We start from the raw sequence: 26,136 nt of genomic DNA, 5'->3' as shown, positions 1-26,136 counted from the left end.
TCTCAAAGAAGTCCACCAGGTTTAGGAGGCATGATCTGCCCTTAACAAAGCCAAATTGGGTAGGGTCCAGTGTTTGGAGGTTCCCAATGTCTCTGTTAATGAGTTCCATGATGATGCGCTCCATAGCCTTGCAGACCAAGCTAGTCAGGCTTATAGGGTGATAGTTTCCATGGTGTGTTGTGGCTCCACCTTTGTGGAGCGGGATAACCGTTGCTGTACGCCACTCTATGGGTATGTAGCCTGTGGAGAGGCTGAGGTTGAATAGTGTGTTTAGGTGAGGGGTTAGTTAATCTTTGAGCTCATGTCGGATGCAGCCTGGGACACTGTCTGGTCCCATTTATGCTGAGTTTTTGGCTTTGGAGAGGGCTGTTTTAACCTGAGTGTCTGTGATTTCAGGAACTCTACATTCTTCAGGTATGGTTATGGGTCCTTTAGGGGGTGAGATGGGGGTGAAGTTTGCGCTGAACCTGCCTGACAGGATGTTGGCGATATCGGTCGGTTCAGTGTATTTTGTGCCAATCTGCACTAACTCCGAGCAGATCTGAGCATTGCCACTTAGATTCTTGACATAGCTAAAGAATGCCTTGTGGTTATCTTTGGAGTCTTTGGCAATTTTTCTTTCAAAGCTCGCCTTGGATGATTTTATGAGGGATCGTAGTTTCTTGCTGATACTGATCAGGGATGCCTTCCCTTCTTGGGATTTTACTCTTTTCTGTACTAGTTTCCTCCTTCTATTGTATAGCTTTGTTTATGGCAGGAGTCCATGAGACTGGTTTCCTTTTCTTGGAGGAGTGAGTCTTGGTTTTGCTTGGGATGACACGATCCATGCATTCTTGTAGCTGCCCGTAGAATGCATTAGTAAAGGATTTTGCAGCTTGGACAGTGTAATCCTTCAGCATGGGGGTTTTGAAACTTTTCACCTCGGTCTTAAGTAACTTGAAGTTTGCTTTTGAAAAGTTTTTCATGGTGGCTTTCTTACCTGGGGGAGGGGGCGGAATATGGATATCCAAAGTGATTTGTTTATGGTCAGATCAAACCAGCGAGGGGTTGACCTCTGGTGTGGAACAACGGTCGCCCATGTTGGTGATGACCAGGTCCAATATGTTGTCACCTCTGGTGGGAGTGTTGACCAGTTGAACCAGGGTGTTTGAGTTTATAAATTCTAGGAAAAGTTGGTCAAGGGAGTTAGTACTTGAGTAGTTCACCCAGTTAATGTTTGGGTAATTGAAATCACCCAATACTAGGGTGTTTTGTAGGACCTTTATGTTTTCCAGTGTTTCCAGAAATGCAGAATGGGGGTCTTGGGACATGGTGTTTGATCTGTAGCAAGCTACAATTTGAATTGCAGTTTTATCCATTGTTAGTTGCACGTGGATAATCTCTGAAGCATCGTGCTGTGCCACTAACCTGGAGGTGTGGGTATCCTTGATGAATATGGATACGCCCCCACCTTTTGTATTTCGGTTTGGGTTCTGTGGCCGAAATGTATGGTATGAGTTGTAACCTGGTAGTGCTGGTGTGCTCTCTGTAGCCTTAAACCAGGTTTCTGTTACTGCACATATATCGATTTTCTCCATACTGAGGAGTGCCTCAAATGCGCAGTATTTTGAGGCTTAAACTTCTGGCATTGAGTAGCATTACCCTCAGTTTTGTTTCTTGCTATTTACGGTGGTGGGTTTGTCTTTGAGCCTTGCCTAAAAAAAAAAAGGGCACTATGGGGTGGCAAGAGCCTTGGCAAGTATTCGAAAGCCTATAGTGACAGGTGCAAGCCATCTCTAATGAAGCAGCGTGGCTTGTCGAGCATGTCATCCCAGGTGGACAGACACTGGATCCCCTTTGAATGACACCAGAAACTTAGCCAATTGTTGAAATCGAGAATTTTTTCTTTATACTGTGATATCATTCTTGGTGAGGGCAGGATGCTGCTCATGGTCAGGGTCATACTGGTCTGGATTACATGATCAGAGAGCTCTTCCATGTCTCTTTTCATGTAGTCCAGTGAGGTATAGCTCAGGTCATTCACACCAACATGGACAATGACAGAGTCATATTTGTACTTGTTCTGGAGTGACCTGAGTGCTTGTGTTATGTGGTGGATCCTGGCACCTGACAGGCAGCTAACAGTAACCTTCTCCTTATTCAGACTAGTGAGTGGGACGTTAGTGTGCCTGACTATAGAGTCACCTATTACTAGTATGTTGGGTATGTTATTTTACCTTAAGGGCTGTGATTGCATGGCACACTGGTTTTGTGAAGTGTGTTTGACGGTTTGTGTTGGGGGGTGGAGGTTGCTTGGATGTTTGCTCTGGAGGTCTCTGTTGGTTTTGCAGAATTTTATTTAGAGCCTCCGAATATGTTTTTGTGTATTTATGTGTGTTTTTTGCCGGTGCTGGTTTAATGGGTCTATGTAAGACTGCTGGTGTGATGCAAGTATTTCCCTTCTCCTCTTGACTGTCTGATCCAGTCTTGGGTAGAGAGAGCTTAGCCTCTAGTTTGGCTGTATAACTGCATCTCTCGCATGTATTAGTGTTTGGTGGTAGGAGGAGGGGGTTGTCTGTGTACATGAGGCAGTTGTAACATTGCCTAAAAATGCTCAAATTCACCAGTTGGACTGGAGAGTACACCTGAAACTGCCCTTTGGACATGCCTGAACTGTTTTACTGGATGGCTGGTAAGGTCGAATAGAGAGCCTTGTCCTTCTGTACAGTACAGGAGGGTCTAGTGCTAGGGTTTATAAGTGCTTGCTATAAGCTTTGAACAAGTGCCGGGCTGAGAAATGAAAGGCTTGAATGCTTAAGTTGAAAGTTTGTCTAGTTCCAAGGGAAAAATTGAAGAGGAAACTTTGTGGAGCTGGGAATAGTTTTACCGTAGCTAACCGGTGCTGCCTGGCGTGCAAAACCGAGCAAATTTGGTATTTATAGCAGGGAAATGAAAGAGATAGAAATTAGCCCAAAAAGGCCAATAAACTACTAATTTCTGGGGTGAAACCACTCCTCCAGGGACAGAAAGGCTGCTCAAAGCTCCCATCTCTCACATGTGAACAGAGAAACTTCCTTCTATCCAAGTAAGGTATGGGCAAACACAGAGATTTGTAACACAGCCCTGAATTCAGCACTAACCTGAAAACTGGACTATACTAGCTTAGAAAGGTGGGAAACAAGTATATATATATATATATATATATTTTTTTTTTTCAGAAAATAAAGCAGATACACTCAAAATAAAAAAAAACAGTTTAAAAGCACAGAAAAAGGATAATTATTGTTATATATCACAGATCAGAGTTGTAGTCAATGCCCCCAGTAGTAAAGTAGGAAGAAACACAAATGCAGTAAAAACAGATGAATAAAGCGCAATATATATATAATATATATATATATATATATATATATAAAACAATAGAAATCAAACAAACTGATTTAAACAAGTTACCCAATTAACCAGAAAAGTTAGAAAAACTGAGCCCCTATTCCAGCAGTCTTCAATCAGACAAGTTCTCACTGCACACCCTCGGGCTTACTAGGATGCAGGAGAACCTTCTCCAAAAAAAAGATGTCCTGGATCAGTGCCTCAAGTGACAAACTTCATGACACCCATGCAGACGGGATCTGAAAGTTCGACTGCAGAATCCTACACTAAGGCACTGTATGAGCACATCCACTCATGCATGAATCGTGCCATCCCAAACAGAACCAAGGTGCTCTTCTCCAAAAAAAGGCAATGAATCTGGTGGTCCCCTGCTATAAACAAACTATACAACAGAAGGAAGAAACTGTTGCAGAAAAGAGGAAAATCCCAGGATGCAAAAAGCTCCCTCACCAGCCTCAGTAAGAAGCTGAGATCCCTCATAAAATCCTCAAAAGCTAGTTGCGAAAATAAAATTGCCAAAGATTCCAAGGACAACCACAAGGCATTGTATACTTATGCCAAGAATCTAAATGGCAATGCTCAGATCTGCTTTGAGCTACAACAGAATGGCATTAAATATACTGATCCCAAGGATATTGCCAATATCCTGGCAGATCGATTTAGTGCCAACTTCACCCCCCCCTCTCACCCCCTAAAGGGCCCATCTCAATACCAAACGATTGCCAAATTCCGGTAATCAATGTCACACAGGTAGAAACCACACTCTGCAAAGCTAAGAATACAGCATCCATGGAACCAGATGACATCCCAGGCTGTGTACTACATGAACTACAAAATGAACTGGCACCTCACCTAAGTGTCATGTTTAATCATAGCCTCACCTCAGGCTTCGTGCCCACTGAGTGGCACACAGCTACAGTTATCCCACTCCACAAGGGGGGGATCCACCTTGGATCCCGGGAACTATCATCCCATCAGTCTGACAAGCCTGATCTGCAAGGGCATGGAACGCATTATCATGGAACTTATAAACAAAGACATGGCAGCGTTCAAACACTGGACCCCAACCAGTTTGGGTTTGTGAAAGGCCAATCTTGTCTCCTGAATCTGATTGACTTCTTCAAATCAGTCTCCAGAGCTGTGGACGAGAGTAAGGCGGTCCACACAGCGTATCTGGACCTCGCCAAGGCCTTCAACACCATCTCCCACTCTGGAATCAAACAAACTAACTAAGCTGTGCATAAATCCCTATGTCACTCAATGGGTTGCCAACTGGCTTATTGACAGAACTCAGACTGTAAAAGTAGCCGACTCCAAATCTAGCTCCAGACAAGTGACAAGTGGAGTATCTCAGGGTTTAGTCCTGGGACCACTCTTGTTTGGCATCTACTTCTCTGAAGTACAGGCCAACACTAAGGGACTCTGGCTAACAAAGTTAGCAGATGACTGCAAACTGGGAGCCATTATTGAATCCCCAAATGATGTGGATACTCTACAAAAGGGTCTTACAGAAACAGATGCCTGGTGCCACAGCCATGGGCTCAAGCTTAATGCAAGAAATGTATAGTTATTTACTTTGGAAAAAAACATGTACCCATGAATTGTTTTACTGGATGGCTGGTAAGGTCGAATAGAGAGCCTTGTCCTTCTGGACAGTACAGGAGGGTCTAGTGCTAGGGTTTATAAGTGCTTGCTATAAGCTTTGAACAAGTGCCGGGCTGAGAAATGAAAGGCTTGAATGCTTAAGTTGAAAGTTTGTCTAGTTCCAAGGGAAGAATTGAAGAGGAAACTTTGTGGAGCCGGGAATAGTTTTACCCTAGCTAACCGGTGCTGACTGGCGTGCAAAACCGGGCAAATTTGGTATTTACAGCAGGGAAATGAAAGAGATAGAAATTAGCCCACAATGGCCAATAAACTACTAATTTCTGGGATGAAACCACTCCTCCAGGGACAGATAGGCTGCTCAAAGCTCCCCTCTCTCACATGTGAACAGAGAAACTTCCTTCTATCCAAGTAAGGTATGGGCAAACACAGAGATTTGTAACACAGCCCTGAATTCAGCACTAACCTGAAAACTGGACTATACTAGCATAGAAAGGTGGGAAACAAGTATATATATATATTTTTTTCAGAAAATAAAGCAGATACACTCAAAATAAAAAAAAACAGATTAAAAGCACAGAAAAAGGATAATTATTGTTATATATCACAGATCAGAGTTGTAGTCAATGCCCCCAGTAGTAAAGTAGGAAGAAACACAAATGCAGTAAAAGCAGATGAATAAAGTGCAATATATATATATATATATATATATATATATATATATATATATATATATATATATATATATATATATATATATATAAAACAATAGAAATCAAACAAACTGATTTAAACAAGTTACCCAATTAACCAGAAAAAAGCTCAAAACTGAGCCCTATTCCAGCAGTCTTCAATCAGACAAGTTCTCACTGCACACCCCTGCTTACTAGGATGCAGGGGAACCTTCTCCAAAAAAAAGATGTCCTAGATCAGTGCCTCAAGTTATACAAACAAAGCTAGATTCAGCAGGCCTGAATCTGGTCTATGCTACAGCAACAAGGTGCACCAATTTCAGAACGAAACAGTTCAAATAAGCAGTCACAATAAGCCTGTGACCAGAAATTCCCAGCTCAGAAGGGCAGAATCCAGCCTCTCCTCCCACAAGAGTGCAAACCACAAACCTTCTTAATGTAGAATAACTGGCCTGAAGCCCAAGTGCTTAAGCCAAAACTAATACACTTTTAGAATAGCAGACACTGGGCCTTCAATCAGCAAATCCCAGTTTAGAAGGATTTAAGCTACCTGTCCTGCATAACAGTGCAGACCACAAACCTTCTTAATGTAAAACAGCCTTTATGAAGCCCAAGTGCTTAAACCAAAAGACTTAGAATAACAGTTACAATTTAATCAGGCTACGACCAAGCAGTAATAAATGCAGCAGAATAAATAAAATTGAATACTTTTAAGAAAAGCAAAATAGAGTAGGAGGAAACACAACTACAGCAAAAGTAAATGAATAAAGTGCAATTTTTTTTTAAGTGCAACAAACGAGGAAGGAAGAACCTAAGTGGGCTGGCCTTCTCAAATCTTCTCTCTGTATGAACACTAGACTCAGAATATGATCTCACTGTACTCAGTTAAGTGAGCAGATGAGATGGACCCAGGAGGAGTGTTCTAATACAGACTTACAGGAGGGGTAGGCAATTCCAGAGCCACCAACACTAATACCAACACAAGAACAGGCAGGGTGGGTGGGGAACTAACTGCAAGAGAGAGGCACACAACACACTGTTCAGAAACACACAATTAGGAAACAGAAAAAATGAAAATACAGTACTTTTAAAACTGCAAGTTTGTACGTAACAAAATACTACAATTCACTACTGCAAGTTTCACTTAGCTTTAGCTTGTAATGCAGATACTGCTGTGATGGCTTGGCAGTTAACTATTGTGGCTATACTGTATAGGGTCCTGGGTTCAAGACCTGCAAGGCTGTTTATTTAATACCTCACTAAAAGAATCACAGGCCTAAAGCAGATGCCCTACGCTGACCGCCTTAAAAAACTCCAGCTATACTCTGTCACATATCGTCTACTCAGAGGCGATCTCTGCTTAACATACAAGGCCATGTCAAACTCAGAGCTGTTGGACATGCTACACTTAAAGAAATCCCAATCCCTCAGAGCTACACGCTCCAGGGATCTAAACCTTGTCATCACAATAAACAAAACATGCTGGAGGGATAGGTTCCTGACCCAGAGACTCCCCAGACTCTGGAATAGATTGCCCATACATGTCAAGCAGAGTGCCTCTTTGGACCTCTTCAAAAGGAACCTTGACGATTGGATGGGAGAAAGGAAATTCACCCCAGGGATCACGTCATTCGCCCTGCTAGACAGGGGTCCGGGAAAGTAAATAATGTGGGAAGAAATAGCCAGGGAATTGTTATGGCTAGGCTTGTATAGGCCCTAGGGCTGATAGCCTAGTACCAACCTATGATCCTATGAATCTATGAACCAGATGTTTGTAGCCAAGCAAGTCTCTCAAGAGTTGAGCATAAAATGATTTTTCAAACTGTATAGCTAGCACTTGAAGTACAGAGGAATCCATCTAGGCTATTAGAGATAACAAAGAAGTGATACCAACACCCCCTCTATAGCAAACTAACTGCAGAAAGATACACACAGAACACTGTTCAGAAACACACAATTAGGAAACAGAAACAATGAAAATACAGTACTTTTAAAACTGCAAGTTTGTACTTAACAAAATACTACAATTCACTACTGCAAGTTTCACTTAGCTTTAGCTTGTAATGCGGATGTTTGTAGCCAAACAAGTCTCTCAGGAGTTGAGCATAAAATTATTTCTCAAACTTTATAGCTAGCACTTGAATCCCTCTAGGCTATTAGAGATAACAAAGAAGTGATACCAACAGCCCCTCTATTGCAAACTAACTGCAAGAGAGAGATACACAGCACACTGTTCAGAAACACACAATTAGGAAACAGAAAAAAATGAAAATACAGTACTTTTAAAACTGCAAGTTTGTACTTAACAAAATACTACAATTCACTACTGCAAGTTTCACTTAGCTGGGAGAAACCCGGTTCCCTTGAATTATCACATTGCTGGTAGTCCACTGAACACAGAAGGCATTATAAGAGATCTGGGAACACAGGTTGACAGCAACCTCTCTTTTGACCACCATGTTGCTACTGTGGTCAGAAAGTCCTTCTATGTGGCACATCTCATTACTAAGGGTTTTGCATCCAGGAAGAAAAAGGTAATTGTTTCCCTCTACTCTTCCCTTATTAGGCCACTCATCGAGTACAATGCCCCATTTGGCATGTACCTCACTAGACACCTGCAACAACTGGAGAGGCCACAAAAGTACCTCACAAAGAGGATCCTAGGCCTTATACTTTTGTCCTATATGGACAAACTCAAAAAACTCCAACTATTCTCTGTCTCATATCGCCTACTTAAAGGCGATCTCTGCTTGACTTACAAAGCCATGTCTGACCCAGCTCTGTTAGAAATGCTACATCTAAAGAAATCCCAATCCCTCCACACCACATGATCCATAGACCACAATCTCATTACCACAGTCAACAGAACATGCTGGACGTACAGGTTCAAAACCCAGAGACTGCCCATGCTATGGAACAGACTTCCCATATATGTCAGTCAGAGCACCTCACTGGCCCTCTTCAAGAGAAATCTTGACGAGTGGATGGGAAATAGAAAATTCATCCCGGTGATCACTCCAGTGGCTCTACTCGACAGAGGCACTAGGAACTAAGGTCGGGTGGCACGATGTCAGGGTAATTCTATGGGCTAGGCTTCTAAAAGCTCCAGGGCCATTAGCCTAGTACATACCTATGAACAGTGGAATATTACTTTTAGGTTGGGACTGGAACTTTGATTTGCATTATTGAGGATGTAACAGTGGAACCTAGAAGGGAAAATATAATGAAAGAGGGTTGTTTTTTGAAGAAATTTATGAAAAATGTTTGCTATGGAGTATGTGAATTTAGCTGCAGAAATTCAAACAGAATTTACATATTATTCCCCATGGTAAAATAGCTGTGCTAGACTAGATAGAAATTATATTTCACAGGAACACGTGCATTTAACTGAAAGCTTCATCACACATCCAGTAGCTATTTTAGATCATAAACCACTAAAAATCCACAAGTAGCAGGTGGGATCCACACATAAAAACAATTTATTCCAAAATGAACTGATGATAAAAGTAAGGACTTTTGTCTTGTCTCAGTGGACAAGACTTCCTCAGACTAATGACATAAAAAATTTCGGTAAGACCGATCACCTTTTTAGGGACAGGGTATAAGAACATTTATATTGTATAAGAAAAATGAAATTAGAAAACGCACTAGCTAAGCATATCCAAGAAAATCCTGAACACGGTTTCACATTCACAGCTATTGATCAGGTTGAACGTGACCTTAGAGGTGGACCTTTGTCTTTGAGACTTGAATTGCAAGACGATTGTGGCAAATTAAAGTAAATGCATATAATTTGCCTAGGTTGAATAATTTTTGCTCCCTAGCCTGTGTGTTAAAATTAAGGAATTTGCAAAGATAAAGTATTCAACATTTTTATTGATTATTTAATTTTATATATGTATTAATGTACTAGTTTAACTAATTTTGACTCAATGCATTTGAATTATTTACTGTTATTTTATATATATTCTATATATTCTTTTTAACCCCCTTCCTTAAAGTATGTTATTTTATGGGTATTTATCTATTTGTGGAATATTTTTAGCTAAGGTGATTCGTGCAATAGTGTGTTCAATACACCTTAGCCTTGGTGGGTAATACAGATATTTTTGGTAGGGATGTGCTGCACCTTTTAATCTCCATGGAATGAGTTGTCATGTGATAATTTAATTAATTATTTATTTTTTTAGTTAAATACAGCTGTGTAATTTTTTATGTCATTAGTTTGAGGAAGTCTTGTCCACAGAGACAAGACGAAAGTGCTTACTTTTATCGTCAGTTCATTTTGGAATAAATTGTTTCTGTGTGTGGATTCCCCCTGCTACTTTTGGATTTTTAGCTATTTTAGATCATACACTAATAAAAACTAAAATCAAAATGCAGGGTAATGAAGTAAAAATGACGCACTGGCATTTTCCCACCTACCCATTAAAAAGAAGACTTTAAGGAATGGGTAGTGGCAATTATTTGAGAGTTATTAGGGAATATAGGAATTTCTTAGAAGGAACAGCTAGGGAGTGGGATAAAGTGAAAATGGAGTTTTAAAAATAGGGTAGAAATAAAAGAGAAAGAGATGTGGTTAAGAAGTAATAGGAATTATTTAGAGAGGCTGACAAAGGTTAAATTATTACAGAATAAGGAGACTCTTCCAGAAAAAGAAGAGTGTTAAAAAGAAAATAAGGTAGTATTTGGATAATATGCATGATAATATAATAATATAATATAATATGAAAGGTTGCTGTTTTTTGATAACTCAAGTGCACAAAAACATTTAGTTCAATGACTTAGGCAACAGGATGTTGGAAGGGTGGTCTCCAAACTTAGAGAGATTATGACAAGGAGCATAGCTAGAGATCAGCTAGAGATATTTGAGATATTTCAGAAATATTATGAAATTTTGTGTAAAGCAGAGGAATGTGGAAACAAGAAACTGCACAACTGGAAGCATTTATGGAAGCCTTAGTTATTCCAAGGTTAGAGGAAGATGTAGTTGAACAACTAATAACTAAGATAAGAAGAGATGAGATAGAAAATGGTGATGTATTATCAATATACAGGAAAGTCTCCAGGAACAGATAGTACTGCTGTGGAAGACTGGAGGTTTGGTGGGAAGAAAGTGATATAAAGATCTGGAAGATTTTGTTTCATAGTATTTTAAAAGGAGGGGAAGCACTAGCATCTTTGAAGAAAATGGTGGTGGCTTTATTACACAAAGAAGATAAAGACCCATCTGACACAGCCTCCCATTTCAATTTTAAACCTTTATTATAAAGTGTTTATGTCAATACTGGCTAAAAGAATGGCAAATATGTTACAAAAATTGATAATTATGGATCAGTGTGGTTTTGTGGAGGACAGATAAACATTTGACAACATTAACAGAACAATGATGATCTAGAGAGAAGCAGAATGTATGAAAATACTGCTGTTGTTGGTGGGTTTTGATGCAGATATAGCATTTGGCAGAGTAAGCTGGGATTTTATGAGTAGGACAATGAAAGCATTTGCATTCCTGATACAATAATAAGATTAAGTAAGAGGATATGTGAAGGATCAAAGACAAGAATTAAAGTGGGAGGGGTCCTCTCTGATAAGTTGCATTTGAACAGAGGAACCAGGCAGGGGTATTATTTTTCCCTTTAGTTAATTTCTTTACATTTAGAGCCATTGGCAAAGAAAACAAGGGACTCAAAAATTCAAGGATATAATTGGTATGGTAATCAAAAACAGATGGCTTTGGAAGAAGATATTATTTTGTACTTGATAAATCCACAAAAAGATATCTCAGTGTTGTGGAAGATTTTGAGACAGTTTCAGATCTTTTTAGGATATAAAATCAATGAAGATAAAACAAAGACTATTGCTGTAAATTATGCGCCTACACATTACTTGGGTCAGTAATACCCATATTTATGAGGATATGATAAGATGAAGTATTTAGGGGTGGCAATTAAAATGGCTTCTGTTATGGCCATTAAGGATATGTGGGAAGAGAGTAAACAAAAAATAATACAAAAACTGAATAACTGGAAGCTCTTCTTTATGGATATAATGGTAAAATGCAAGCAGCGCAAATGTTGTTAGTCCCTTTAGTTGTATATATAGGTCAGTCATATTTTTATCAACCAAAAGAAAAGCTGTGGATAATAATTAATAAAGAGTTGAAGTAATTTATCTGGGAGGGAAAGATGGCAAGAGTTAAATGCAATAAGTTGATCCTTCTAATAGAGCAAGGTAGTTTTGGATTACCTGATTTTAAGAGATATTTTACAGCTACTCAGTTAAGGTTCATATGCATAACACAAGCAGAAGGTTATAATTCAAAGTGAAAGGGGATGATGATGCAGTGGGGGTGTTAAAGAAATAAGGCAAGAGAGTGGGGTTTTGGATGTAGATCCTTAAGGAGAATAATAGCCACCATATAGAATATTATAATCATAAAGTTGCAGAAGGTATTCTAAGAACTAAGCCAACTTGAGAAGGGAAAAAGGAGATTTTGCCTGTAAGGGTGACTGCATGTAGTGGTACAGAAAATATGCAAGAGGCCTGGAATTTACTAGAGAAAAATGTCAAAGGAATGAAGGTACTGGGAGCAAATAACTAGAGAGGGAAAGGTAACAGAGTAAAATAAGGTAAAGAGAAAGTTTGGACTTTATTTTCGAGGATGCTTTCACAATCAGAGATTGATATCACAGTATAAACAATGAGAAAGGGAAATGGAAAGGGAAGTTGTAAGCTAAAGGCCTCTTCTAGTAGAGTTTTCAGTCAAATCTAGAGCAAAAGTTGCTGTAAAAAGCAGATAATTAGTTGGGCATATAAAATATTGCATAATTCATAGATTCATAGATTGTTAATAGTCTAATCACCCAGGGGGCCTTTCTAAGCCTAGCCAAGTTTTCCCAAAAGAATAACTATGTCCTGTATCCAAATAAGACACTGAGGGCCAGGCATTTATAAGCCACCTCTGTCCATAAGGGACATGGGTCACCATCCACTGGTCTAAGTTCTGCTTAAACTGGGTAATAGACAGACTCAGCTTCACACGGATGGGAAACCTGTTCCATAGGAGGGGCAGTCTCTAGGACACATATCTGTCTCTAAAACATGTTCTGTTTAAGTCACAGGCAAAATTCAGGTTCCTAGACCTTGTATTTCTGGTACTTTTTGACTTATGTATATGTAGGAGATACATAAGTGAGGGGTTTGTGGATGCAGTGTAAGCCAGGAATAGATCAGCCCTCAGCAATCTATAGGAGACTGAGTAGAGGGAAAGGGCTGTAAGGCCATCTGCATAAGGCAGGTTTGTTATGTCTTGTATTCCTTTTGTAAAGAACCTCTGAGGTCACTCCAGCTGCTGAATATTCCTGGTCAGGTACATACCGAAGGGAGGATTGTACTCTATGACTGGTCTGATAAGGACAGAGTACTGTGGGATAATGACCTCTTTGGACTTAGATGCCATGCCCTTACTTATAAATTGCACAACATAAAAGGACCATGTGGTGTCTACATGCAGACACAGATCCCTGACCACTGGATCAACACTTAGGGGTCTATTATCAACATAGTAATTAACCGGGAAGGTCAACTTCCCAAAGGGTATAATTATGCATTTCTTAGCATTGAGCTTAAGAGCATGGCTTTGGTACCATTTGTTAGTCAGAGATAGACCTTCTTGAAGAACGCTAGTTCTATAACATCTATAAGACTCGATTGGGGGAGGTTAGAAAGATTGGGTAGAGAGACTGGAAAAGCAGTTTTACAAGGGAACAATAGATAGACATATCTATGGCCCCCAAGTAAGCAACAAAGTCTGGAAGGTTCAGGATTTTTGCTTGGAAGTGTTTGCAAAGGTATTTTATACCCCAAGCAGACTTTAAATGGATTGGAGGTATGATGAGGAAGAAACAAACAACTGGGAATATGTTTTTGGTGTATTGAGATTTCAAATTTTAAAAATCCCCTACAGAGAATTCGGTCAGATATATTGAGGGAGCAAATGGCCATAACTAATGAAATGATTCTTTTGAGCTGGGACACAGGATCTGAATTATCTTGATATATTAAGGCCTTATTAAGGTTAATCATGTTGGCTGCCAAAAAAAAAAAAAAAAAAAAAAAAAACAATTACTAGAAAATGGAAATCAAAATCTAAGCCAACTGTATTTGAAGTATTGAACATTGTAAAATAGATAAAAATAACTGGAAGAGGGATCTTTAGAAAAGGGAATGAGCAAATTACATAGAAATACATGGATTTTATGGGAACAGTGCATGCTTAATAATGCCAGGAGAAGGAGCAGTGAGGTTTAAGGGAAGGCAAGAATTGAGTGATTTGTGTAATGTTGGACTGCAAGACAGTTGTTATAATGAAATAAATTTACTGTATAATGAGTGTAAATAAAAAAGTATTGATATGGTTTGTTTTGTTTACTATTAATGTGTGTGTGCCTATGTCCTAAGTGATATTTTAATAAACATGTTAAGAAACATTCATTTTCTTGCAGACTGCAACTTACAAACACAATAAAAATGAGCTTTCAGTCAAATGTGCTTTTGATGTTTTGTACTTTCAATGTTTTTTACCCCTTAAAACTTTTCAGTTAAATGTGTTTTAATATTTTGAGCTGTAACCCTTGTTAAACATTTAATTTATTCAATAGCTGATATATTTAAATGTCTGTCTCACACAGGCAGAAGACTGCAAAATGTGCCAAATTTTAAGTAGTTATACTGAGATTAATGAAAACTTCTGTTTCTTCTGTGGTTTGTACTTATTACTGCCAGTAGCAAAAGGTTTAGAAATAGAGAAAATGTAAATAACATTTTGTCAGGGACTGTTTCCCGGGAAAAGGAACAAAAGGATGTTTAAGATTCAATATCAGCCATTCAGTCTCTTAAAATGTGCTTTTTTATTTAGGGAGAATCTGACCATTCTGATATTAGAGAGAATGTGGAGACACAGTCAAACATGGCCACTATAGAGAATGATAAACATATGTATAACATGAGTAACCACTGCAGCATTCCTACAGTGTCGTCCTGGTAAGATCTGACCGCAAAGCCACAAAGTGGTCACTTTCGAAGTCACCATCTCCTCCGAACCCCCACCCAGCTAGGATCAAGCAAAAAACTTCTCCAAAGCTGAGTGCAACCTCCTACTCATGAGGGAAGGTATAAACAGCTTCACAGCCCCCCATCCATAGAAACTGGCACATGTGTTCAAACTTATACCAAAGTACTAGCATTATATAGCTGCATGGAATCAGGAATACCCAACAGGACAAAATCCTCCTCATCAAGAAGAGTAAACCTGTCTGGTGGACATCTGCAATAAATAAACTCTATAATAAAAGGAAAAAATTGCTGTCAAGTACCAGGAAGGAGCAGATGCCTAACTGGAAGCAATCTCTCCGTAGCCAGAACAAGCAAATAAGGGCACTAGTGAAATCCTCCAAAGCAAACTTCAAGTCCAAACTGACCACATCTACTAAAGACAGTCATAAGACCTTCTTCATATATGCCTGCAGTCTCAAAGGAAGCATTCAGATCTGCTCAAAACTGGTGGTCAAAGACACCATATACACAAACACCATAGACATAGCCAACCTGCTGGTAGACAGGTTCAGTGAAAACTTCACCCCTCTGTCCCCCATCAGCAAATCAGGACTTCCCTAGCACCTGCCCCCCTCTCCCCTTATCTCTAAGGAGCAAGTCATCACTGTCCTCTCAAAGGCAAACAATACAGCTTCCATGGTACCCAATAACATCCCAGGCTGCATCCTACATGAACTCAGGCAGGATCTTGCAGCACCATTATGCACCCTATTCAACCAAAGACTAAGTACTAGCTTCTGCCCAGCCAAGTGGAGGCCAGCCACTGTCATGCCTTTGCACAAAGGTGGAGCATTCACCAATCCAGGAAATTATAGACCCATCAGCCTAACTAGCCTGATCTGCAAGGCCATGGAATGGATTGTCATGGACCTGATTAACAAGGACATTGGCAGCCTCCAATCACTTGATCCCACACAGTTTGGTTTCATCAAGGGGAGGTCATGCCTGATAAATTTGGTTGACTTCTTTGAGACAGTCACCAGAGACATGGATGAGCGGAAGATGGTGCACACTGCCTACCTTGACCTGGTCAAGGCCTTCAATACTGTTCCCCAGTTGGGTATAATAGATAAACTCTCTCAGCTAGGCATCAATCCGTATGTTACTAGATGGGTAGAAAACTGGCTCACTGACAGAACCCACCTAGTCAAAATAGGGGAAGCCACCTCAAGCAGGAGACACATATCGAGTGGCATATCCCACAGTTTGTTCTTGGGGTTTCTGTTGTTTGAGATATGCTTTTCTGAGGTGCAGGCTAAAACCAGTGGGCCATGGCTGACCAAGTTTGCAGATGGCTGCAAGCTGGGGACTGTCATCAATCCCCTCTAGTGATGTGGACATCCTCCAAGAGGGTCTCACCCAAACAAATGACTGGTGCCAGAAACATAACCTCAAATTGAATGCCAAAAAATGCATCATCATCCCCTTTGTGAAGAGTGATGTCCCCACAAATTATCACATTAATAACAAGGTTCTAAGCACTCAATCAGTCATGAGGGACTTGGGCACCTAGGTTGATAGCAAACTGACGTTTGACTACCATATTGCCTCCATTGTATGAAAAGCTTTCTACATGGCCCACCTCATTAGTAAGGGTATCTCATCCAGGGACAAGGAGGTCATAACATCCCTGAATTCTTCCCTTATAAGACCCATTATTGAGTACAGTGCCCCTTTCGGCATGTACCTCACAAGGCACATGGAGCAGCTGGACAGGCCACAGAGGTTCCTCACCAGGAGAATCCAGGGCCTCAAACATCTACCCTACACAGACAGGCTAAAGGCCCTGTCCCTCTACTTAGTCTAGTCTCATACAGACTCCTCAGAGGTGACCTCTGTCTGGCATACAAAGCAATCTCAGATCCTGCCTTGATGATACTGCTGCATATCCGCAAGTCAAGCTCCACTCAAGTAACCCATGTGCATGACCTCAGCCTGGTCTGTGACATCAATAGAACTTGTTGGCGGGACAGATTTGTGTTCCAGCGACTCTCCATTCTGTGGAATGGACTCCCTCTCCACGTCAAGCAGAGTACCTCATTAATCCTTTTTAAGCGCAACCTGGATAACTGGATGGGGAACAGAAAATACACCCCTGGGATTCCACCTGTGTCCATGCTGGACAGGGGCATCGGGTGCTGACTTGTCAGAACATGAGCTAAATTCTTGGCTAGGCTTGTAAGGGCCTTAGGGCCAATAGCCTAGTAACTTCCTAAGATCCTATTGTAAAACTTCTATTAAACACAACAAAAAGGACACCAATTGTGAATCATCAGAAAATGAAAACAAAGACCCCCAATACTGCCACCTGTATGCTGAAGTCACATTCACAAGAAGGTGTAAAACATAATGGGGAGCAAAATGTCAGGGAGCAGATCCAGCACCAGGACCATCAGAAATACATATCTGAAGAAACTAAAGGCTTCCCAGCAAAGTTACAGTAATATGTTGATTTAAATTGTATGGAAATGTTCATGTCCTCAAAAAGGCGAATTGTACCATAGTTAGATGTCTTCAGTATGATAATCAAACAGTTCTCATGGGAAAATTAATAACAGTTCTGTGCTCAAATCCTCCTGTAATAGAAAAATGCTTACATAACTCCTCCTTGACAGTAATGGTGATTATTTTATCATTTGTAGTAGATTTGTGACAACAAACAGTATTACCTCTTTCAGTTCCTCATATTTGTAAAGAATGCCTTTGCATTTTTCTGTTCTGAAATTATTAACAGTACCCTAAATATTGAGTCATTATTGCACTCTGTGGTTTTATGTTGTCAGCAGGTACATATAGTTCTGGTACCATTAATATGTCTTACAGAATGAATGTTCAGTGTCACATTTCTACATCTTAGTAACACACTGGTTCTTTTCTTTTAATGACAAAAGTTTTGCAGCAGTCTTTATATCAAAGCATATGATGACACTAAAGCCAGAAATCTCATATTTATCAGGCTTTATGTGCATTTGCACGTGTCATGCCATAAAGCACATATGTAGGTGACTTACACACACACACACACACACACACACACACACACACACACACACACACACACACACACACACACACACATACATAGGGTTATGGTGTCACTGTCACCATCTCTCTTGATTCAGTGCGACTGTGTTACCTTCTTTGACAGTAATGCCTGACTGTCATATGTCCCCTGTCACACAGTTCATAGGTTGGTACTAGGCTATCAGCCCTAGGGCCTATACAAGCCTAGCCATAACAATTCCCTGGCTATTTCTTCCCACATTATTTACTTTCCTGGACCCCTGTCTAGCAGGGCGACTGACGTGATCCCTGGGGTGAATTTCCTTTCTCCCATCCAATCGTCAAGGTTCCTCTTGAAGAGGTCCAAAGAGGCACTCTGCTTGACATGTATGGGCAATCTATTCCAGAGTCTGGGGAGTCTCTGGGTCAGGAACCTATCCCTCCAGCATGTTTTGTTTATTGTGATGACAAGGTTTAGATCCCTGGAGCGTGTAGCTCTGAGGGATTGGGATTTCTTTAAGTGTAGCATGTCCAACAGCTCTGGGTTTGACATGGCCTTGTATGTTAAGCAGAAATCGCCTCTGAGTAGACGATATGCGACAGAGTATAGCTGGAGTTTTAAGGCGGTCAGCATAGGGCATCTGCTTTAGGCCTGTGATTCTTTTAGTGAGGTATTTCTGAGGCCTTTCCAGTTGTTGCAGATGTCTTGAGAGGTACATACCAAATGGGGCGTTGTATTCTATAATAGGTCTAATGAGGGATGAGTACAGTGGGACAATGACCTCCTTTTTTCTGGATGAAAAGCCCTTCGTGATGAGGTGTGCCACACAGAAGGATTTCCTGACTGTTGTGGCGATGTGGTTATCGAAGGTGAGACCACTGTCCACCTGTGTCCCTAAGTCTCTTATCACACTTTCTGTGTTTAGTGTACTGCCACCTATATGGTAATTCATGGATACATGCTTTTTCCCAAAGGGGATAACAGTACATTTCTTGGCATTGAGCTTGAGCCCATGGCTCTGGCACCAAGCATCTGTTTCTGTAAGGCCCTTTTGTAGAGTATCCACATCATTTGGGGATTCAATAATGGCTCCCAGTTTGCAGTCATCTGCAAACTTTGTTAGCCAGAGTCCCTTAGTGTTGACCTGTACTTCAGAGAAGTAGATGCCAAACAAGAGCAGCCCCAGGACTGAACCCTGAGGTACTCCACTTGTCACTTGTCTGGAGCTGGATTTGGAGTCGGCTACTTTTACAGTGTGGGTTCTATCAGTAAGCCATTTAGCAACCCATTGGGTGACATAGGGATTAATGCCCAACTTAGTAAGTTTATCTATGATTCCAGAGTGGGGATGGTGTCAAAGGCCTTGGCAAGGTCTAGATAGGCTGTGTGGACCACCTTACCCTTGTCCATGGCTCTGGAGACTGATTCAAAGAAGTCAATCAGGTTCAGGAGACAAGATCAGCCCTTCACAAACCCAAACTGGGTGGGGTCCAGTGTTTGAAGGTTGCCAATGTCTTTGTTTATAAGTTCCATGATAATACGCTCCATGGCCTTGCAGATAAGGCTTGTCAGACTGATGGGATGGTAGTTTCGGGGATCCAAGGTGGATCCCCACTTGTGGATTGGGATAACTGTAGCTCTGCGCCACTCAGTGGGCACGAAACCTGAGGTGAGGCTATGATTAAACATGACACTTAGGTGAGGTGCCAGTTCATATTGTAGTTCATGTAGTACACAGCCCGGGATGTCATCTGGTCCCATGGATGCTGTATTCTTGGCTTTAGAGAGTGAGTTTTGTACCTTTGTGGCCGTTATTACTGGAATATGGCAATCTTCCGGTATTGAGATGGGCCATTTAGGGGGTGAGAGGGGGGTGAAGTTGGCACTGAATCGATCTGCCAGGATATTGGCAATATCCTTCGGATCAGTATATTTAATGCCATTCTGTTTTAGCTCAGAGCAGATCTGAGCATTGCCATTTAGATTCTTGACATAGTTATAGAATGCTTTGTGGTTGTCTTTGGAATCTTTGGCAATTTTATTTTCGTAACTAGCTTTGGAGGATTTTATGAGGCATCTCAGTTTCTTACTGAGGCTAGTGAGGGAGTTTTATGCATCCTCGGATTTTCCTCTTTTCTGCAAAACTCTCTTCCTTTTGTTGTAAAGTTTGTTTATGGCAGGGGACCACCAGATTGGCTTCCTTTTTTTGGATGAGAGCATTTTGGTTCTATTTGGGATGGCACGATTCATGCATGAGTGGATGTGCTCGTACAGTGCCTTAGTGTAGGATTCAGCAGTTGAACTTTCAGTTCCCGTCTGCATGGGTGTCATGAAGTTTGTCACTTCTGACTTGAGTAACATGAAGTTGGCTTTGGAGAAGTTTTTTATGGTGGTTTCTTTACTGGGGGGTGCGGGTGGAATGTGGATGTTAGGGGTGATTAGCTTATGGTCAGACCTGACTAACAAGGGGGTGACCATAGGTATGGAGCATTGATTTCCCATGTTGGTAATGACCAGGTCTAGGATATTGGAGCCCCTGGTGGGACTATGGATTAGTTGATCCAGGGCGTTGGAATTTGTTGGATGCACTTGTTTCCTTTTTCCTTCTTCCTGTCTGTCGTAGATCTTCTTCATCAGATTGTCTTCTGCTTTTATGCTTCTGCACATGTACCCAAACCACTGTAATCTGTTGTCTTTGACAATGTCTGCAATTAGAAGTACTTTGGTTTATGCTTTGATGCCCTAATTTCTTTGCCTGTCTCACAGTGTGTATCCTACCACCCCACTCAGGCACTCCATCTCCATCACCTCTAGCTTCCTCAAATGCTGTGCCTTTACTACCCATGTTTCTGAACTATACAGTAGTGCTGGTCACACCACTGTTTTGTACACCTTGTTTTTCATCTTCGTTGGTATATATGTCAGATTATCGAAGTTCCAAAACTTAATAATTCATATGCCCAAGACCATATGATCGTAGTTTCGGAACTTCAAACATTAAAAAGGATAAAAAACAAAAAACTCTATTTTTAATGTTTTGCAGGGCCTGCTAATTAAATCTACCAACTATGAGATGGCACTACATTGTGGAAAAGGGAAAATTTCTCCATTTAAAACGTTTGAAGTTTCAAAACATCGATTTTATGGTCTTGACCATATGACTTTTGAAGTTTTGAAACTTCGATAATCTGATAGGTATCCATACACACACACACACACACATATATATATATATATAGATATATATATATATATATACACACACACATACAAATACAAACGCATACATATACACACATATGTATATATATATATATATATATATATATATATATATATATATATATATATATATACATATACACACATATGCACACATATATATATATATATATATATATATATATATGTGTGTGTGTGTGTGTGTACACATACATATATGTACACACATACACAAATACAGACACTTAAACATAGACAAATGCAAATAGATACATACATCTGCCCACATAAAAATACCACATAAAAAGGGGTGACTCCGCAAGTAATGCAAAAAGAAAGTTGTGTTAAGTGAAATTAGGTGCCTCAACTTGCATTTATCAAAAATTATTTTAAAGTGCTTTCACCCATTTCTATTAATGAAGTGAAGGGCTTCCTCAGATCTCATTATGCTAGCATGTACTAATGTGGTAGGTCATACTACCGATTATACTTGTCAAAATATGGCCCCATATGGAACTGTTATTAATAGACCAGTTGACGCTTGGCCTGTGACATTCTCTGGATAATTTGTCACTCTACAAGCTTTTTCATTACTTCAATCACTTATAAATTATTGATAGTTATTTGTGCGCCTGTATGCATGACACTTGTCAATGCACAGTATTTTAAATGCTATTATAATGTAATAATGAATTACAGAGTAGCAGAAAAAGAGAACATGTAGAAACATGTCTTCAAAAATTGAACAATCAAAAGTTTAACAGCCTATAATCATCCAACACCTTAAATATGTATTTTTGTATGTAGGGAGAAGCTGACCAATTTACAGTGAATGAAGAGGAGAAGTTAACCAGTGGTGCACCAGAGAACGATAAATCATCCATTATGTCCAACAGCGATGCATCTAACTATGTTTCATCAGAAAATGAAGATAATGACCCCAGTTCTGCCAATGCTGAGCTGAAGTTACATTCCCCAGCAGCCATAAAATGTGAAGGGCAGCAGAATGGCAATGAGCAGAGCCCACACCAGAGCAACGAAAAAGAAATAGCTGAAGTAAGTAAATGTCTCTCAGTAAAGGTACATACTGTATGGAAGCACTCATGTCTCCAGAAAGGTTAACTGTAAGATAGTTATATGGTCAAGGGTGAATAGCCTTCAGCATGACAACGGGTCAGTCTTCACTGGAACAATAATATCAGTTCTGCACAGCAAGCCACCTCTAACAGAAAACACTCCTTGCAGATTCTTTTAGCATTACTAGTGAATTTATGCTATTTGGAAAGGGCACATTTTGCATTCTTTTCTTGTGGAATGATTAGCCACAACTGTTGAGGCCAATATTGAGATATATCTCTTTAAGTAGAACATTAGCTGTGTGTAACTGTGGTCCAGTTAATGTTTGCCAGTCACAGAGTGACTGTTAGATGTCACATTCCTGCACTGTTGGTCTGTTCTTTAGAAAGATGGAAGGGTTGACAGAGTATGCTTGTCCAAACCTGACCCACTAAAGTCAGACAGCTGTATCTAATAACATAAAGGATAGCATGCAAAGTACTTACATTTACTCCTGCTTTAATTATATATATATATATATATATATATATATATATATATATATATATACCCCTGCTTCTTATAAATCTGCAACAAATAAACATTTGGACATCTACATGCACACACAAAAAATGTACTCTTGAGAACACTTCAATTAAACAAGCTTTTGGTCTTCCAATATGAGAAATCCACACCATCAACACCCACACATAGCAACACTAAACCCACATATGCAGAGGCCCTTAACATTAACCTGCCCAAGCAACAAAGACCTCCGAAGCTGAAACGCAAACAAACACCAGTCACAACCAAAGCGACACATAGCTCACAACACCAGTGTGCCACCCAACAACAGCCCCTAAGGCAAGACAATGTACCCAACACTTTAGTCATAGGTGACTCTGTAGTCAGGCACACTGATGTCCCACTCACCAAGCTGAACAAGGAGAAAATTACAGTCAGCTGCCTGTCGGGTGCCAGGATCTGCCACATAACGCATGCACTCAAGTCACTCCACAACAAGTACAAATATGACTCTGTCATTGTCCATGCTGGAGTGAATGACTTGAGACGTACCTCCCTGGATTACATGAAAAGAGATATGGAAGAGCTCTCGGATCATGTGGCCCAGGCAGGTATGACCCTAGCCCTGAGTACCATCCTGCCTTCGCCCAGAATGATACCACAGTATAAGGACAAAATGACTGACTTCAACAATTGGCTAAGCTTCTGGTGTAATTCAAAGTGGATCCAGTATCTGTCAGCCTGGGAAGACATGATCGACAAACCACGATGCTTTGCTAGAGATGGTCTGCACCTGTCAACCCTGGGATTCAGGTTACTGGCTAAAGCTCTTGCCACCCCTATATTGCCTTTTTTAGACAAGGTTCCACCACCATAACAGATACAAGCATGCAAAATCTGAAGGTAATGCTACTCAATGCTAGAAGTCTAAACCTCAAAATGCACTCTCTCGAAGCACTCCTAAAAATGGAGAACATCGATATCTGTACAGTAACTGAGACCTGGTTCAAGGCTCCAGAGAGCAACCCTGCAATACCAGGCTACAACTCTTACCACACTATTCGGCCACAAAACCAAGACAGAAACACTAAAGGTGGAGGAGTGTCCATATTCACCAAAGATATTCACACCACCAGGCTAGTTGCCCAACACAATACATCTGAAATTCTCCAGGTGCAACTAACACTAGGTAAGACTGCAATCCAAATTATAGCTTGCTACAGATCCCCCATCATGCCACAAGATTCTCACTACACCTTTCTAAACACACTGGAAAATATTAAGATACAATAAAACACCCTAATACTGGGTGATTTCAACTACCCTGCCATTAACTGGGAAAACTACTCAGGTACCAACTCCTTTTCCCAGTGGTTCTTGGAATTCATAAATTCCAATGCCCTGGATCAACTAATCCATTTTCCCACCAGGGACTCCAGTATCTTAGACCTGGTCATTATCAACATGGGAGATAGATGCTTTACACTAGTGGTCACCCCCCTCATTGGTCAGGTCTGACCATAAGCAAATCACCCTTGACATCCACATCACACCCCCACCCCCCCAGTAAGGAAACCTCCTTAAAAAGCTTCTCCAAAGCCGACTTCATGCTGCTGAAGTCAGAAGTGACAAACTTCATGACACCCATGCAGACGGGATCTGAAAGTTCGACTGCAGAATCCTACACTAAGGCACTGTATGAGCACATCCACTCATGCATGAATCGTGCCATCCCAAACAGAACCAAGGTGCTCTTCTCCAAAAAAAGGCAATGAATCTGGTGGTCCCCTGCTATAAACAAACTATACAACAGAAGGAAGAAACTGTTGCAGAAAAGAGGAAAATCCCAGGATGCAAAAAGCTCCCTCACCAGCCTCAGTAAGAAGCTGAGATCCCTCATAAAATCCTCAAAAGCTAGTTGCGAAAATAAAATTGCCAAAGATTCCAAGGACAACCACAAGGCATTGTATACTTATGCCAAGAATCTAAATGGCAATGCTCAGATCTGCTTTGAGCTACAACAGAATGGCATTAAATATACTGATCCCAAGGATATTGCCAATATCCTGGCAGATCGATTTAGTGCCAACTTCACCCCCCCCCTCTCACCCCCTAAAGGGCCCATCTCAATACCAAAAGATTGCCAAATTCCGGTAATCAATGTCACACAGGTAGAAACCGCACTCTGCAAAGCTAAGAATACAGCATCCATGGAACCAGATGACATCCCAGGCTGTGTACTACATGAACTACAAAATGAACTGGCACCTCACCTAAGTGTCATGTTTAATCATAGCCTCACCTCAGGCTTCGTGCCCACTGAGTGGCACACAGCTACAGTTATCCCACTCCACAAGGGGGGGATCCACCTTGGATCCCGGGAACTACCATCCCATCAGTCTGACAAGCCTGATCTGCAAGGGCATGGAACGCATTATCATGGACTTATAAACAAAGACATGGCAACGTTCAAACACTGGACCCCAACCAGTTTGGGTTTGTGAAGGGCCAATCTTGTCTCCTGAATCTGATTGACTTCTTCATATCAGTCTCCAGAGCTGTGGACGAGAGTAAGGCGGTCCACACAGCGTATCTGGACCTCGCCAAGGCCTTCAACACCATCCCCCACTCTGGAATCATACATAAACTAACTAAGCTGGGCATAAATCCCTATGTCACTCAATGGGTTGCCAACTGGCTTATTGACAGAACTCAGACTGTAAAAGTAGCCGACTCCAAATCCAGCTCCAGACAAGTGACAAGTGGAGTATCTCAGGGTTCAGTCCTGGGACCACTCTTGTTTGGCATCTACTTCTCTGAAGTACAGGCCAACACTAACAGATGACTGCAAACTGGGAGCCATTATTGAATCCCCAAATGATGTGGATACTCTACAAAAGGGTCTTACAGAAACAGATGCCTGGTGCCAGAGCCATGGGCTCAAGCTTAATGCAAGAAATGTATAGTTATTTACTTTGGAAAAAAACATGTACCCATGAATTACCACATACGTGGCAGTACACTAAATATCAAAAGTTTGATGAGAGACTTAGGGACACAGGTGGACAGTGGTCTCACTTTCGATAACCACATCACCACAACAGTCAGGAAATCCTTCTATGCGGCGCACCTCATCACTAAGGGCTTTTCATCCAGAAAAAAGGAGGTCATTGTCCCTCTGTGGCATATCGTCTACTCAGAGGCAATCTCTGCTTAACATACAAGGCCATATCAAACCCAGAGCTATTGAACATGCTACATTTAAAGAAATCCCAATCCCTTAGAGCCACATGCTCCAGGGATCTAAATCTTGTCATCACTATGAAAAAAACATGCTGGAGGGATAGGTTCCTGACCCAGAGACTCCCCATACACTGGAACAGACTGCCCATACATGTCAAGCAGAGCGCCTCCTTGGCCCTCTTCAGAAAGAACCTTGATGATTGGATGGGAGATAGGAAATTCACCCAAGGGATCATGTCAGTCACCCTGCTAGACAGGGGTCCAGAGAAGTAAATATTGTGGGAAGAAATGTCCAGGGAATTATGG

The 26,136-nt window shown here is 40.9% G+C and overlaps 1 protein-coding gene across 1 annotated transcript in view; it reads left to right on the top strand.

Annotated features, from left to right (window-relative positions):
- Window positions 1–26,136, top strand: part of LOC122798818 — a 638,969-nt gene that overhangs the window by 549,605 nt on the left and 63,228 nt on the right. The window contains exon 8 of the mRNA XM_044067941.1: window positions 21,814–22,062. Coding sequence (XP_043923876.1) covers window positions 21,814–22,062 — 249 coding nt within the window. The remainder of the gene's footprint in view (window positions 1–21,813; window positions 22,063–26,136) is intronic.

Source organism: Protopterus annectens, chromosome 3.part1 (genome assembly GCF_019279795.1).
Source record: "Protopterus annectens isolate FY-2018-M chromosome 3.part1, PAN1.0, whole genome shotgun sequence".
Taxonomy (NCBI): domain Eukaryota; kingdom Metazoa; phylum Chordata; order Ceratodontiformes; family Protopteridae; genus Protopterus; species Protopterus annectens.
Note: the sequence above shows the minus strand (reverse complement) of the source record. Positions and strands in the feature narration are given on the sequence as shown.